This window comes from Falco punctatus (assembly GCF_963210335.1).
Source record: "Falco punctatus genome assembly, chromosome: Z".
NCBI lineage: Eukaryota > Metazoa > Chordata > Aves > Falconiformes > Falconidae > Falco > Falco punctatus.
The window spans coordinates 45,726,890-45,743,765 of record NC_137586.1 but is presented as its reverse complement, the minus strand read 5'-3'; the positions used below and the strand labels follow the sequence as shown (position 1 = coordinate 45,743,765).

The following is a 16,876-nucleotide window of genomic DNA, read 5'->3' as shown; positions in this document are numbered from 1 at the left end:
AATTCCCCCTCTTTTAATGAGAGAGATAATTCAAGTAAAACACCAAGAATGTCACTGGGGGGCAGAAGCTTTAGTAACATCTTTACGAAAACAAGTGGTATCAGTTAAGATGTTGGGAATAGCTAAAATGATAACTGCAAAGTGTGAGGTATGTTTGAAAAATAATCCAATGATTAAGAAAAAGGTTTAAATGGGTAGACTGAAATCTGGTACAGAACCTGGAGATTATTGGCAAGTAGATTTTTTAGAATTACCAGACAAAATGGGTATCGGTACATTCTAGTAGGGGTTGATACTTTTACAGGATGGCCAGAAGCCCTTCCCTGTCGCACTACACAAGCAAAAGAAGTGGTGAAGTGGTTATTACAGGAAATAATTCCGAGATTTGGAGTTCCTATTGGAATTTCTTCTGACAGAGGTCCACACTTTGTTGCTGAAGTAGTCCAAAGTGTTAGCAAAGTGTTGGGTATTAATTGGGATTTGCATGCCTCTTGGAGACCACAGTCTAGTGGGAAAGTGGAAAGAACGAATCAAACTTTGAAATGACAAATAAGCAAGATTTGTCAAGAAACCAGTCCAAAGTGGCCTCAGGCACTTTCATTGGCATTATTATGCATCAGGGTACAGCCAAAGAGTGGAACCTCAGTCAGTCTTTATGAATTGTTATATGGAAAACCATGTGAGTCTCTAGAACCAAATCCAAACATACATGTAAAAGGAAAGCAGGATGTATATAACTATTTGCTTTTTCAAAGGAAAACTTTGGCTGTGATTTGGAGTGTAGTAATTTGGAATAGACCTTTACCCCTGAAAAATTCAGTGCATGATTTTCAACTAGGAGACTATGTCTATGTGAAGACTTGGACCTCTGAACCTTTGCAGGAGCACTGGAGAGGACCTTTCCAGATACTGCTAACCACTTTTACAGCTATCAAAATTGCAGAATCGGATGCTTGGATACATTATACTCGAGTGAAGAAAGCACCGTGAAGAAAGCATCTACTCTGTGGAAGATTGCTAATCGTGACCCAGAGACTTAAAAATTGACTTTGAAACATGTCTATTTTTTTTTATATCAGGTTATGATTGGTTTTTGGATTTTTTTTGGTTGCTAATGTTGGTGGGATCATGGGCTGGCTTGGTGGACAGGAACAAAAGACAAATAGAAACAGAACAAGTGATTGACATTCCCAAACAAATGGCAGAGGAAAATTTGTTGGTAGGATTGACTAAAGAATTTGCCAATTTACAAAATGTCATGCAGATCACTGCTTGTTTGCCAATACCGAGGGCAGTAGGTGAATCTATTCCATGGGGAATTTTAACTATGAATTTGACTAACCTGGAACATAAAAATGAAATCAATTATTGTGAACAGAGGCCAGTGACTCAATGGTATGAGCAAGTGAAAGTCACTAGAAAACAGTGAAAAACTCCAGGTAGTCTGGCGGATTGCGAAAAATTGTTAAATCATGTTTTTACCAAAATAGGGAGATTTAAGACTGTGGGATGGTGTTCTTATGATGAACAACTTAAAACCAATGTGAGCAGAAGTATCATGAAATGGAAGTGTAATAAAACTGGCCAAGGTATCCAATTAGTAGAACAATGGGACTCTATATGGTCTATGTCCATATTTTCCCATTTTCAGTATATAGTAAGAACTTTTTGGTGTTTTACCTGGGATGGAAAGGTTTTTTTTTTAGTATTACCCTGGGTAGATGATAGGTCAACTACATCGGGAGAGAAGGAAAATAAAGTAGTGCCATGGTGGAAATGTGAAAAAGTGTATGATTGCAGTAATGCAGACTTAGTAATCCAAAGAATTCCTCCGTAGGTCACTGTTTTAAAATATGGTTGTTTTTGTCGAGGTCTTAAGAATACTCTCAATTTAACCAGTACTTTTACAGTCAGAAGAGGAACTTTGTTTAGTTGTAGAAAATCTACTATTCGAAGTCCTGGACATTTAATTTGGGCATTGAGTGATGGAACCTAGACAACTCATCTACCATTAGATGGTAAAGTGAAACAAATTACCTTAGGCATGCCAACATTGTGTCCGATTTGGAAGAAATCACCATTTAGAGGATCCCTAGAGAATTTAGAACTAAAACGAACAAAGAGATCCGAGACAAATGATGATAATTGGAATGAACCATCTACAAGAGTGAAAATTGGTTGGGCACTTGAATCACTTTTAAATCCTATAGCATCATATAGGAACAGAGCATGGCTTTATAAGTTAACTGGTCAAGTGGAAAAAATTAGCAAACGTTAACAAAAAGGGGTTTAAGGAATTGAACATGCAAATACAGGCGACTTTCAGAATGACTCTACAAAATAGAATGGCACTAGATATGCTCCTACTTAAAGAACATGGAGTATGTGGATATCTCAAGGATAAACTGGACCACTGTTGTATCCACATTCCAAATGTCACTCAGGATGTGGAACATGATCTGGACCTATCGGGAAAAATTGAAAAAGAAACTGAAATTATTTAAAAGGATATGTCAGAAGATTGGTTTGGGAAAATTTTTAGCAAACTGGGATGGAATTTGAGCTCTTGGATACAATCTATAATTAAAACTTTGTTTCTGTTACTAGTTGTCTTTTGATGAGCATGCTAGTATATGTATGTCTGAAGAAAGTTTATCAATAGAATTGCAGTGAATCGTATGATTATAAGAGAAGTACCAACTATTTTACCAAGATATGATCCATCACCAAAATATGTTGAAACAAAAGATATATATAAATAGTGTGAAAGTATTGAAATAATGATTTTCAACACTTTCAAAGGGGGGAAATGTTGTCGATTTGTTAAAGAGTTGAGATCAATTGGTTTTATTGGTTTGATTATCTGATTTTATAGAGTTATTTTACAGAATAGAAATATAGGAGGATAAAAATATATGTTGAAGAAAGTTATGATTATTTAGTAAAAGTAGTTATGAGACCCTTTGTACATTTTGTACTAAGGCCAGAAGAATGGGTTGGAATCATTGTTGAAGCTTAAGTAATCATTTAGGGTTTGAAAGGTTTCTTTGTATCTAACTAGTCTTCTGTATATAGAAAGTATATTGAGATGTCAGAATGTAGGATTAATGGGAACTGGGGAGAGTTGACTGGAACAGCTTGTAGTTACCTGCCAAGAAACCGTGAACTTTAGTAAAAGGTAATTCCGGCAGGGGGAGATCGAGACCACCGACTCATATACCACTGACCCAAATCATACCCCAGACCCATTTCTAGACCTTTCTACGCTTTACTGCACAGAATCGGATATAGGAGGAGAGTATGTAAATGATTTATGGGAAATGTTATGATTATGCATGAATATTTAATGAATATGTATGAATAAGTTCTATATATGGTGTCTGATTTTGAGACCTGGTGTGCGTTGATCGTGAGAGGACTCGCTCACGCACCCGGCCGTCAATAAAGAAGTGTCTGCTTATCTACATCACATTGGTGTCGATAAGTTCTTCATTCCGAGATTTCGGTAACACCATTACCAGATTAATCTTTCACTGTTCCTCCTGAAATGTCATGCTCCCATGACTGAAACTCTACTCAGTACTCGCAACAGTTGACATGTACCCTGGTGTCATGCTTCTAGACAACTCTTCCAATGCCAACATCATGTCTCAAAGTGAGCTATTACTTAATGTTGGTTTGTTTGGGTTCCTTCCTTTCCTCCCACTGATCAGACCTTTTCTAGCCTACGGTCTTCTTTCATTTCACTGGACTCTTCATTCAAAACGTTACTAGGCTTTACTTTTCCCACAATAGCTTCCAAGCTCCAGAGCCTTTGCTACAGCCAAGGAAACCTGAAAACAGCATTCAATCCGTAAGTAACAGAAATATAACCAAGCCAGTAACAAGTGCAGAATTCCTGGATTATAGTATGTCAACTTACTATTCCTCTTGCCAGAGGAGAACAAATCCTACCTCGTTGCTGCTATTTTTACGTTTTGGCAAAACTATCCTGCTAATTCAACTACATTATGCAAAACAGTATCTTTTGTTGAATACAGTGCAAACATAGACAGGAACTACCATTGCTAAAAGCAGGCAGCAGCTTATGGAGTCCTCTTAATAGCTGTAAAACATTGTAGAGACAACACAACACAGAATATGGATAGTCACACTAGCTACTCAGACAGGGAGTGCAAAAACTTTATTCAATTCAGTAGGTGCTAGCTTAGTCTTAAACATAACACTGCAATTAAATGCAATGCAGTATCTAAAGCTGCTCTGAAGACCCAGCGACACTTGTTGCATCACATCTTCAAAAGGCATTTGTTTGCAGCTGAAAATCCAATATATTTCATATTAAATTCTAATAGAGCCAAAGTGTAACAGTTCTTACTTCTTCCAGTGAAGGTTTTCCCTTTCCAAGCACAAACTGTTCAGCATTTGCCCAGCGTATGTTATTGAAAAAGAAAAGCTCTAACTCCACGCCTGTTATTCAGTGACTGAAATGTACTTATTTGCAAATATAACCCTGTTTCACATTCAATTGTTGATCCACTGAAAATGAGTCAGTGTTACATTACTTTCAACACTACATATATATGTGTGTATATATGTATTTTTATGTGGATGTGTGTGTAGGTGCACATGTGCCTGAGACACCTCTGAAGGAAAAAAACATGGAGTGAGAATTATGTAAGAATAATCATAATGACATAGATGTACTAGGGCTGCAGATTTGCGGTCTGGGCCCAAAGGCTGCTCATACCCTCCCAGCCCTGTTTTCACATGAACAAGCGTAACCAGAGCTGAAAGCTCATATCCCATGGGCTCAATTGCCTAATACTTGTATTCATGAACTAAAGTTTTTCACCAGGGCTTTTTACTTCTCAGTCTGTTTAGTTATCCTTCAGTATTCTTATGTTAAGCACAGACATTCCTCTCCTCTTCCCTTTAAAAGCACTTTCATAGTAATAAACTCTACTACAGCACTACATATGATTCAAGTGGACCACACAGTTATCAACACTATCATATATAAATGGCAGTTGTAGAGAAAAGTGAATTCTTCTTTTTGCAAACTTAATGAGATTTATATTAATCTAAAACTCAAAGCTGAAATACAGTAGTTTTCCTAGGCCACTCGCTACAGTAATACTAACAGTAGAGTACCTTGTAGTAGTACATTAGAGAGTAACATGACTAAGATCTGCAACACAATTTAATCTCCTCCTAAGATGCATGCCATGGTTTACTAGTGTTTGTGTATATATGTATACCTGCTTCCATTTGCTTTATGTGAAGGAGTAAAGCTAGACCAGGAGTGCTATGTTAAGCAGCAAACGTGCTTAACAGATACAGCTATTTTGGTACCTTAAATACGACAGATGACTGGGTTTTAGTAAGTTACCTTTTCACAGCTAGGCAAAGGAATTGGGTCACTGTCACCACTTACAATTAATAATTGATTCTCTGTATGTATATATCCTTAAGCCATACTGAAGTCTGATAGTCTGAAAAGAAGTTAGAGGAGTAAATAGGATCTTTGCAGCATCAGGCACCAGACTGAAAAATAAAACAATCCTTTCAGCCTTCCCAGAGAACAGTCAGAACCGAACCAACTGCATTACACCAGATTCAGCCCAGTAGCATAACAAGGTTTCAAATTTTTAGTGGAAGGGTTGCTTTTAAGTATTTCACTGCTTTCCTTAGCAAAAAGAGGTGTTAGTAAAAGAAGAAGCTACACCCTTAAAAGACAATGGAAAAGAGGGGTAAGCCTTGCAAAGAAGCTCTCCACACCTATATATACACTCACACCTGCAAGCAAAAACATAAATTTAGACACATTCTTCCCTGTTTGGTGGGATAAGGTGAAGAGGAAGGGAAAAAAACCCAAAAAATTCGAAGACTCCCACAGACAAAATAACTTCTGTTCCACAATCACGAAATTGCCATTTTTGGCAGAAACACCCAAACACCTATTACAAGAGCAGCAGCAGCTGCAGTGATTTCAAGTAGCAGCTTGCTCCTGATACAAGAATTATTTACTTTTATAAAATATATATTTGTAAATATCTATAATGAAAGACAAGAAAGAATTTGAAAAACAGAGGACGTTCATCAACCCTTACAGATAGTTAATAAGACGTGGCCTTGGGGAAGCAATAGATACCACCAGTATGTCAAGCTAAGCTCAAGGAGAACCAAATGGTTAATGAGACTGAACAGAAAATTACTGAAACTATGTATGAACTATCCTAATTAGCATAGTAAAAGATCCACCCTCGAGCAAAGAAAGCCTCCTACAAACAAAGCCCCCTCCCCATAGAACTGTGTACCTGAATACTGTACCTTCAAATGGAGACAAGGCTCTTACAAACCAGTGAGAATTAAGTGCGACTAAACATAGTTTTAGACAATTGTTCAAAGTGTATAAAGTGTTTTACTGTGTGTTAAGAGTGTGCTAGCTTTGTGGATTTACCACCCAGCACCCATCTCTGTGCAATAAACATGCAATAAACAATTGCTCTGCTCTGTGTGTGTGGATTGGCTCTTGCATGCCAGGTGAAGAACCCAGACCTAGGATAACACTCCTACAAGGTGAAAAAGTCATTTATGTTATTTCATCCAGTTCAGAAAGCAGCAGCATAGGTTTCTCTAACACCAACGCTTCCCTTGCTTTTGCACATTCTTTCTACCGTGGATTGTCAGCGTATCTCTATGCCACTAAAATGAGCTCCTTGTGGAATCCAAAATCTCATGTTATAGCAAATTTTCATATAAGTAATTTAACAATGTAAGAAAAGTCCTTTGGGCAGCACTATTTTGCAGACCATCTGTTTGGAGCATGTAGAAAAGTCAGTAGTCCTCCCTGGGTGATAATATCCTACTTGTGTAAAGCCTTACCACTGAGATAAGTTACTTTAAGATTCTGAAAACTCCTCGAGCTTACTTCAAACCAAAACAGTTTTTTTCTTTAAGTCTCATCCACTATCTGCTCTCAAAGGAGAGTGCTTAGAAAGAGAGTGATAGAAAACAAAGTGAGGCAGAGAACAGGGAAAAACAGAAAGGCTTATATTAATCTGCTTTCCCAGTAAACTGAAAGAATGACTTCAAGCTGAGCAGGCATTTGTAGACTCCTTTAAGGCTAACAGCTACTTCCAAAATGTCCATTGTGGTTGTCCTCTCATTTCTGTCCCTCATCATTTCTGGCACCATTTCCTTGTTTCTCTCAGATCCCCCATGAACGGCTCTGAGTGTCCCCTTTGACAGGGAACAAGTTAGGGTACCTGCCTCAAGGAAGTCATGTTAAAGCTGCAAGGAAGGGACATCCCACCTCATCCCCTATGTGATACAAACTTCTTGGTAAGGAATGAAACTTTTTAGTTTGTACTTGCTCCTGCTAGAATTAAAAGCTTCCTTCACAGTTTAGTTCTGTCTGTATGTATATATCCTTATACACATACAGGCTTTTGCTCAAAATTCTTACTTTACTACGTTTTCAAAGTAGTTGCAGAATATATCTTGCTACTGAAGCAAGATTTATGGTTAGCTATCAATTAAAAGCATCTGTGCTGCCTTAATTTTAAAGATCACTTCCGTTCAGAGATGTTCACTGTTTTGGATAAGGTCTGATGTTTAGGTTGTTTGGTAGTTTTTTTGGTTTTGTTTTTGTTTTCCAGATAACATCCAAATAGCAAAAGCTTCAATCTGCTACTCTGACTTGTGAAAATAATACATCAAACCCAAACCAGTAAGCACTTCCTTTATTTGCCAGACTCCAAAGAACTTGTGACTGTGAAATGCACACTTCACCCAAAGAAACTGGGAAAGCAGCTTTCAAAGGTACAGTGAAATCAAGTTCCAATCGCAGACCATGTTGTACAAGTTTACATTTCACCATGGTGTCATGAAGAACTTGATAACAATCTCTATATACACATTTTTAAACACTGTACTCTTGAACTTCATTTGAAGCCTTGTAGTGAAGTATTGTAAGCCTTCATACAGTTCTCACAAATGAAGGCAGACACTGCAACCTATGACAGGATCCCAGTCCCCCAGTGTGTCCAGAAACCAACCCCATTAACAGAAGAATGCAATCGTTCCACACCAACCACTCCAACAGCTTTTCCAGTCGAGGCAGACTTAATCCACACCAGCATAAAGCTGGGCTCTTCACAGCTACACCAAATCTACTTTGAGATACCACCATTCATGACGATTCTTCACGCTAAAGCTGGAAAATCCTCAGGATCATCAGGATTTGGAGCAACAAGTTGCACCTATAAAGTAAGAAAGGTAGCTTTATAAAAATGAATCCATTTCAAAAGCATCTGACAGTTATGTATATGTATTTTATCCTGAAAAGTGTTCACTCTGCTATTCAAGTTAAATGCTTTGCGTCCATCACTGTCACAGAAATGCTAAGCATTCATCTCAGAAGTTACAACTACTATAAATTCTTCAGTGTGACCATGTTTATAATGCTGATCTCCTGTCTGGGAAGGACTAGAAGTTCCCAAGTTCTGCAGCACTGAAGTGAAGAAAAAAAGTAAAGCCATCTCACCCAAAGTGCTGTCTGTTTTTAGAAGAAGCATTATTATCTCTCTACATTCTAAGCCTACTGCACATATTGGATTCTAGTTTTAAACTCTGTGTTCTGTTATTTTAAAGAGCCTTCTTCATTCAGATGAAACAAATGCATCAAATCACTTCTGTAAGTTCCCCAACCTTATTTTACTCATACTAGAGAGAAGAAAGCTGAGACCTTCAGTCTGAAGAATAAAGATGTCATTTTTCAGTATACAAATGCTTTTTTTTTTTTAAGAGAAAAAGTTCAGTGGACTTTCTTTAATGGTTATATTGAATACTTTTATCACTCTGCAGGATGCTGTAGGATTCTGTTTTCATCTGTAGGATCCCAGATTTACTGATCTCACTCTCAATAATCAAAGTACTATTACTATAGTATACTGAAATTCTTTCTAAGTGATACAAGTCTTTAGTAATTTTAATTACTTTCCAATTTATAACAAAATTAATTGCAGAAACAAATCTTGATTGCATCCTTTCCTTTAGTTACCTTTATAGCAACTACTAACCAGAACTTTTGAAATTTATGTGTTGAGAGTTGTAAACCTGAACTGATATTTAATTTTAAGTGACATGATGGTTCAAGAACACAAAATAACCAGGCCAACATACTATAAGGCAGAAATTAGAAACAAGCCTGTCACTACAGAAATCAGTAATTCCACACAAAAGTGGGCAGGACACACACACCAACCACCAAAAAGAAAAAAAACCAAGCAAACTTTTATATTTTTATATATAAATATTTATAAATAAAATTTTATTTATAAAAATATAATTTTTATAAATAAAAAATTATAAAAAACATTACTCCTACGTTTGGTTGAGGTCCTGACTCCTCACGTTGTCTGCCATAAACACGATCACCTCGTGCTCCTCTTAATCCATGGCCAGGGCGAGGAAGACTCCCGAAATTAATATCCAGCTGAGATGTTATGTCATTCACTGGTCTTCGAAAGACATGAGAATCATCTTCAAAGTTGCCTTTTTGCAACTAAAAAGAAGAAGTGGTTAAAGTCTCTAGCTTCCATGTACAACCATCTCCCCTCCATGATATGTTACACACGCACATTTGTATTACAGACTAAGCAGCAGATAAATCAGGATGACAGCTGGAATAGAAGACAGGCCTTAACTTGCACAGGGTTTTAACAGAGGCGAGGCATTTGCAGCTTCCCAGATGCCTGGGGTAGTTCTTTGCTGGCTCAGAGAGTCCTGTCAACAAAAATCCTCTGTACCATCTCTGTAACACTGAAGAGGTTTTCCAGAAATATCATCTACAAGGTTTTAAGGGACTAGAGAATCAGGCTGAATCTACTTACTCCTATAATTACCTTCAAGTAATGGTTAAAAGGCCATAGTAAAGCACAGTATTTGGCTACTAACCAATCTATTTGCAACTATGAGATTACTGCTCATTTTAACTCTGTGTATTCCTAGTCTAGCTAGTGGATGTAAGACTATTTTCCATCATAATTTTAATGCGCACTGTAGTCATAATAAAATATATGCAAACTCATCCCATACAATGATGAATCATTTATTTAAATGATTAATAATCCCTAATACAGGGATTTGACTTTTCCATGTTATGCAGTTCCTGTACCTCCTATTCTATGTTCATTTTGACAAGGTCCCTTGATACTGCCAGCCAAGAAACTTTACGGGCAAAAAGAACAGAAACTTGCATGCACTCTTCATACACTTGCATTCTATTCAGAGCTTGTGAAAGATATTCTCCTCACTCCTGCCACCATCTCCCTCAGAGAAGGAAGAGGGGATAATAGCAACTGTGACCACAAAAAGTCATGCTAAAAAGAATGCAGGCCACTTCAGTATTGGTGTCTGTCATGGAAGTGCTCAGTGACCTAAAGCGATTAAGGCTGAAAAAAGCTGCCAGCTTTGATGTTAATATTATAACTAGACAAAGAATAATATGTGTATTCAAACAAGCATGCAGACTTTAAGGATCACAATTCTGTCATGACTGACTAAGATTCCCAAAACCTGAACCCTAAGTAAGCAAGAATCTGTGAAAGAAGCTTCCCCTCTCTCCCCAATCATATCAATAAACTAGAAGTTTTCCCTGAAATGTCAATCTCAGTAATATCATGGAATAACACTTAGGGAAAAGAGGTGAGGGGAAAGCACATTACTACAGAACAAGCTCTCCAGAGTTACTTCTAAGAAGCAGGACCCTAAAACTAAAAAAAAATAAAATTTTTTTTTTTAAAAAATCTTGTATTCCAAGCACACAATGGAAGTTGGGATCCAGCACAGATGAGAAATGGGACACTTAGCATTGAGATTAACAGATGCCAAAACCTGAGTTCTATATATATATATGCAAGTGTATACTGCAAGTAAGCTAAACAAGATTCAAAGTTAGGATAAGAAGTGTTCAGTAAACTGTTTCTCTAGCAGCATTACCACAGATCTACACAGGTGGCAGCAGCAAGGACATGATTTTTATATTGCTAAGACTGAGTAATAAGGTAGAACAACTTGATATGTTATGTATTTGCATACAAAACAGCGGTGACGATCTGAGAGAAGAAAATGAAAAGATGGTAAATTTAAAGCAAGTTTTGGGGCACATATGTCATTACAGTAACAAAGTTTAGATACTGATTTCTAGTCTGTTCAGATTATACTAAAACTAGTAGAAAAAGAATATAGAGACAGTTTCCTAACCCTGAGCATAAAGCAGTTTACAGAATTCCTGAGGCAATGCTTACATCATCTCTATATTTTGACTTGTGAATCACCACTGCTTTGGAAGGAACAGTGGATTCTGGCTTCCGGATGTTGAATTCAGGCTTTGGTCGATTCTGCTGCTGAAGCTTTTTCCACTCATCTAACGTCATTTCTTGAACTACTTCTTCCATTGGCTCTCCTTCAGCAGCTCTAAAGGTTTATAGTTGTAAAGTAAAAACCATTAGCTTGCAACATGCCAGGATGAACAAGAACACTAACCTCTAAAGTAAGGATACTAAACAAAACATTTTGAATGTTTCTCATCAAATTACTATCCTCAATTTCACTTACTCCCACAGTAACTTGATGTTTGAGCTTTACATTAATGTAAGTTGGAAAATGTACTTATGGCCTATTTGAAATTAGTCATATGAACAAATGCTGTCTCCAGCCTCCTGTAGTAAGTTCTGGTATTTAACCAGTGCCATTGTAAATTCAAGCACTTTGGATTCTAGAGAAAGCCAGCCTGTCTTTTGATCTCACATATTCTCAACTCTACTGTTTAATAGTGGATCTAGTTGTAGCAAATATAGCCACAGGAAAAAAAAAAAAGCATACCCAGCAGTTTTAAAACACCAATTGCATGGTTTTATTGACTTGTACCACAGGATGACAATACAAGATGGATTCATGTTTCAGTGCAGCTTTCAGTCATCAAAAAGACAGGACGATCACACCATGGGATCTTCTAGGTAATTATTAACACTTCCTTTGTTAATTTCACAAGATGCTTCTTTGATTTCTTTTGTCAGATGTAGTAGTACACAAGGAGACTATCACCTGGCAAAACCAGATTAATCCTACGCCAGTTTTGATTTGTCACAAACTGCAATAATGATGATATGTTCAAGGAAAACATATTGAGTATGTTGGAGTCTACCTTGCATATTTTTGAACTGTAAAGACAGAAGTCCAAGGCTTTATATCTGTATTCATAAGACAAGATACATAAAACTAAAAAGTCTTCTGCACTCATGACTGCTTGACTACTCTTCTGCCACTTTTCTGATGATGACCAAGACTGATTTGCCCAGGACCAGCAGCTATTAAGAGTATACTACAGGTGTGCCTTTTAATGATATTTGCAGAAAGCTATTCCCTATTAAGTAGCATTGCATGCAAGGATCACAACTCGCTTCATCACCATAATTGCTGCAGAAGCAAGTCAAATACCATGAGCTACAGGAAAACCAGCAGGGATTACTCCCCAGACACTTCAGGAACCCTTTCTGCCTTCTTCCACAGAAAAACAAGCATCTGACTGGAGCTTTTAGGGCCAGCTCTGTGCAGTTATCCACAGCATAATACATACTACATTTACTGCCTTTTCTATGGCACAAAGCTTGCAAAAGAAAAGGACAACAGAGCAAGTGTTCAAGAATACTGAAGGACTGACCAGTGGTATGAGATGCTAAAGGAACCACCTAAGCGATTTGAAAACAATCAACCAAAACAACCACCACCAGGAAGTCTCAAGGACAAGCAGAAATATGTACTCTCAAGCAAAAGTACCTGCCACCCAAACACAGAAAGAACCACTAGCAAGGCAGAAGTTCTGAAGCAGAGACTCCAGTCCCGCGAACTATCCAAGAGTATTGCAGGTAACCTGGTCCAGCTGAATTTTAACTGCAACACCATACTGTTACAAGGAAACACATGAACAGTTTTGTTTGGAACAGATGTCACTGCTGGTAGGGTAGGTCTCAACTGAGTAATGTCTTCTGGGTGGGAACAGGTAGAAAGCCCCGAATAGAATTGCAAGACAGATATGAGGTCTAAAATACACAATCTACATGGGAAGCCTTTAAAGAGCTGCTGAGGAATAAACATACATGATATAAAAAAAGACAGAAAATTTTGCGTATCCATGATGTTAAGGCAAGACACTCAGGAAAACAAAACAAAACATGCAAACAGTATTTCTGTTTTCAAAGTATTGGAAAGACCATCAAGGGACAATGAAATTGCTTATCAGAACAGGCCATTAAAATTAACTAGACAGCTATGAGAAGCAGCACAGGTATGGTTGGTCATGCCTTGGGTGAGCAAGACCCCTTTCAGATCTACATTCCAATGATCATATGACAACATGAGGACGTCTCACTACACAGCAAATTGACCACTCAAGCAATCACAGGTATTGCTTTGGAAAGTACACATCTCTCAAAAACAACTATGCACCTGTACTAAAGGAAATACTGGTGGATTTACACTGCAAATGTTTGTTTTTTCAACTGCAAAGTATGATTTGATTTTACTCCAAAAGATCGTTTTAGCTGTTACGTTATTAGCAGTACAAATCCAGTTTAGGATGCCGAGACCCGCAAGAGGAAACACCTCTCTTTAGTGAAACAGCAACCACATTTTGGACAGAGGCTCGATTGCAGCAGGTTATTTGCAGGACCTGCATTTGCACCAAGCCTGCATGAAAGTACACTCTATGCATTACTTTCTACCTTCTAACTTTATACATTTTTATTAACTGCTTGGTGTGTATTTTCAATAATCAAGTTAGTAAGTTCCTTGGCACACCAACAATCAAGCTATTGCCTGATCGAAAAAACAATATTGTCAGACACGTAAGCACAGCCTCTGTGGTGAACAAACTGCATTCAGTATGCAATACCTGTTCCCACCCAGAAGACATTACTCAGTTGAGACCTACCCTACCAGCAGTGACATCTGTTCCAAACAAAACTGTTCATGTGTTTCCTTGTAACAGTATGGTGTTGCAGTTAAACATACACACCAAACACCAAATGCAAGCTTTCAGTAATGGTTCCTTTACTGCTTCAGTGTTTTCAGTGGATCGCCATAACCCTCTAGCTATGCTTTGTTTACCTTTCTTGCAGGAACTGCCCTACATGAACACATTAGCATACAGAAATAGAAAAGAATGGCATTCAGCTGTTATCTGGCCAATTATTTTCATATGGCAATGGGACATTCTTTGACTATAGCCCATTAGGGAGGGATGGGACCCATCTGCCTAGAAGAGGCAAGGGAGTCTGGCAGCAGGCTGGCCAGCTTGGTGAGGCAGGCTTTAAACTGGGGGACTCAGGAGGAGGGGTCTAAAGTGGCAATGCTCACACCATCGCATCCAACTGGGGAATAAGCCAGGCCAACCAGAGCAGTGATACCTGTTCCTTAGCTGCTTCCTATGATGAGTATTGGAAGGCCAACCACCTCAAGGGTTGCAGGGCTATGGTGGTTCCACTCACACCCTTGCTGGGGAACCTGTATGCTCCGTTACCTCTCTGAAATGCCCGCACACCAATGCACACAGCACGGGGAATAAAGAGGAAGAATTAGAGATCTGTGTGTGGTCACAGGGCCATGACCTCATTGCTATTACAGAGACGTGGTGGGATAGCTGGCATGACTGGAATGATGTCATGGACGGCCATGTACTTCTTAGGGAAGACAGGCCAGCAAAGAGAGGTGGTAGAGCTGCTCCTTAATTGAGTGAGCAACTGGCATGTATCAAGCTTACCTAGGAGTGGATAAAAAATTAGTTGAAAGCTTACGAGTAAAGATTAAGAGACAGGCCAACATGGGTGACACTGTTGTGGGTGTTTGCTACAGGCCACCTGGTCAGGAAGTCAATGAGGTGTTCTACAGACAACTGGAGATAGCCTCACAGTCACAGGCCATGGTTCTCATGGGGAATTTCAACCACCCTGATATCTGTTGGAAAGGCACACAGCCAGGCTCACACAGTCCAGCTGGCTCCTGCATAGCACAGACGATAACTTTTTGACACAGGTGGTGGAGGAGCCAGTGAGGGGAGGTGTACCCCTGGACCTTGTACTCACAAAGAAGAACCAGTTGGAGATGTGAAGACTTGGGGCAGCCTTAGCTGCAGCTACCATGAAACGGTGGAGTTCAGGATCCCACATGGCAGAAGCAGGGCAACAAGTAGGATTGCAACCCTGGACTTGAGAAGAAGTAAATTTGGTCTCTTCAAGGACCATCATGGGGAAATCCCATGGGTTAGGGCTCTGGAAGGTAGGCAGTCCAAGAGAGCTAGCTTTTATTCAAACATCATTTCCTCCAAGCTCAAGACAGGTGGATCCCTATGAGTAAGAAATCAAGCAAAGGGGGCAGGAGGCCTGCATGGATGAGCAAGAAGATTCTGCCAAAACTCAAACAGAAGGAAGTTTATGGAATGTGGAAAAAAGGACAGGCCACCTGGGAGGAATATAGAGATGTTGTCAGAACATGCAGGAGGCAATGAGGAAGGCTAAGGTTGGTTTGGAATTAAATCTGACAAAGGATGTCAAGGACAACAAGAAGGGCTTCTTCAAGTACATCAGTAGCAAAAGGATGATTAGGGAAAACATGGGCCCACTGCTGAATGAGGTGGGTGCCCTGGTGACAAAGGACACAGAGAAAGTGGCGTTACTGAATGCCGCCTTTGCTTCAGCCTTTACTGCCAAGGCCAGCCCTCTGGTTTCCCAGACCCTGGAGGAAAGAGATGAAGTATGGAGAAAGGAAAAGTTCCATTTGGTCAAGAAGGAACACATTAGAGACAATTTAGGCAAACCTGACATCCACAAATCCATGGGCCCTGATGGGATGTCCCCCAGTTGCTGAGGGAGCTGGCAGATGTTATCACTAAGCCACTCTCCATCATCTTTGAAAGGTCATGGAGGCCAGGATAAAAGCCTGAGGACTGGAGGAGAGCCAATGTCACTCGAGCCTTCAAAAAGGGCAAGAAGTAGGATCCAGGAAACTGCAAACTGGTCAGCCTCACACCCATCCCAGGAAAGGTGAGGGAACAGCTCATCCTGGTGGTCATCTCTAAGCATGTGGCGGAAAAGAAGGTTATCAGGAGTAGTTAACATGGATTTGCCAAGGGGAAATCATGCCTGACCAGCCTGATAGCTTTCTATGATGGAATGACTGGCTGGGTAGATGAGAGGACAGTGGTGGATGTTGTCTACCTTGACTCAGCAAGGCTTTCAACCCTGTCTCCCACAGCCGCCCCAGGTGAGCGCAGGCCGGGTGGGCTGGGCGCGTGGGCAGGGCGGTGGGCTGAGACCTGGCTGATGGCAGAGCCCAGAGGGCTGTGACCAGCGGCGCAGCCCAGCTGGGGGCCCGCAGCCAGCGCTGTGCCCCGGGGCTCAGCACCGGGTCCCGTCCTGCTCAGCCCACCCACCAGCGCCCTGGGTGAAGGGGCAGAGCGTGCCCGCAGCCAGTTTGCTGGTGGTGCAGCGCTGGGAGGGCGGCTGATACCCCGGAGGCTGCGCTGCCGTTCAGCGGGGCCCGGGCAGGCTGGGCAGTGGGGCGGGGGGGGCGTCATGAAGCTCAGCAAAGGCGGGGGTAGGGTCCTGCGCCGGGGGGCAGCGACCCCACGCACCAGCACAGGCTGGGGCTGACCTGCTGGCAGGCAGCTCTGCGGGGAAGGACCTGGGAGGCCTGGAGGACACCGAGTGGCCCGTGGGCCGGCAGTGTGCCCCGGTGGGCAAGGAGGCCGCTGCCAGCGTGGGCTGCATCAGGAGGAGCGTGGCCAGCGGGTGGAGGGGGGTGTCCTGCCCCTCTG

The 16,876-nt window shown here is 40.4% G+C and overlaps 2 protein-coding genes across 9 annotated transcripts in view; one reads left to right on the top strand and one right to left on the bottom strand.

Annotated features, from left to right (window-relative positions):
- The window catches only part of CDC14B (cell division cycle 14B), a 63,507-nt gene extending 55,913 nt beyond the window's left edge, over positions 1–7,594 (top strand). For all 4 annotated transcript variants that reach the window (XM_080373225.1, XM_080373224.1, XM_080373227.1 and 1 more), the window contains one exon: positions 3,500–7,594. The gene's annotated coding sequence lies outside the window, so the exon portion shown is untranslated. The remainder of the gene's footprint in view (positions 1–3,499) is intronic.
- A 133-nt stretch (positions 7,595–7,727) lies between these two features.
- Positions 7,728–16,876, bottom strand: part of HABP4 (hyaluronan binding protein 4) — a 30,676-nt gene continuing 21,527 nt past the window's right edge. For 3 of the 5 annotated variants that reach the window (XM_080373236.1, XM_080373239.1, XM_080373238.1), the window contains 3 exons: positions 11,313–11,481; positions 9,386–9,568; positions 7,728–8,264 (listed from right to left, as the gene is read on the bottom strand). In XM_080373236.1, coding sequence (XP_080229362.1) covers positions 8,208–8,264; positions 9,386–9,568; positions 11,313–11,481 — 409 coding nt within the window. In that variant the 3' untranslated portion in view covers positions 7,728–8,207. The remainder of the gene's footprint in view (positions 8,265–9,385; positions 9,569–11,312; positions 11,482–16,876) is intronic. The other 2 variants (XM_080373237.1, XM_080373240.1) reach the window with 1 other exon arrangement.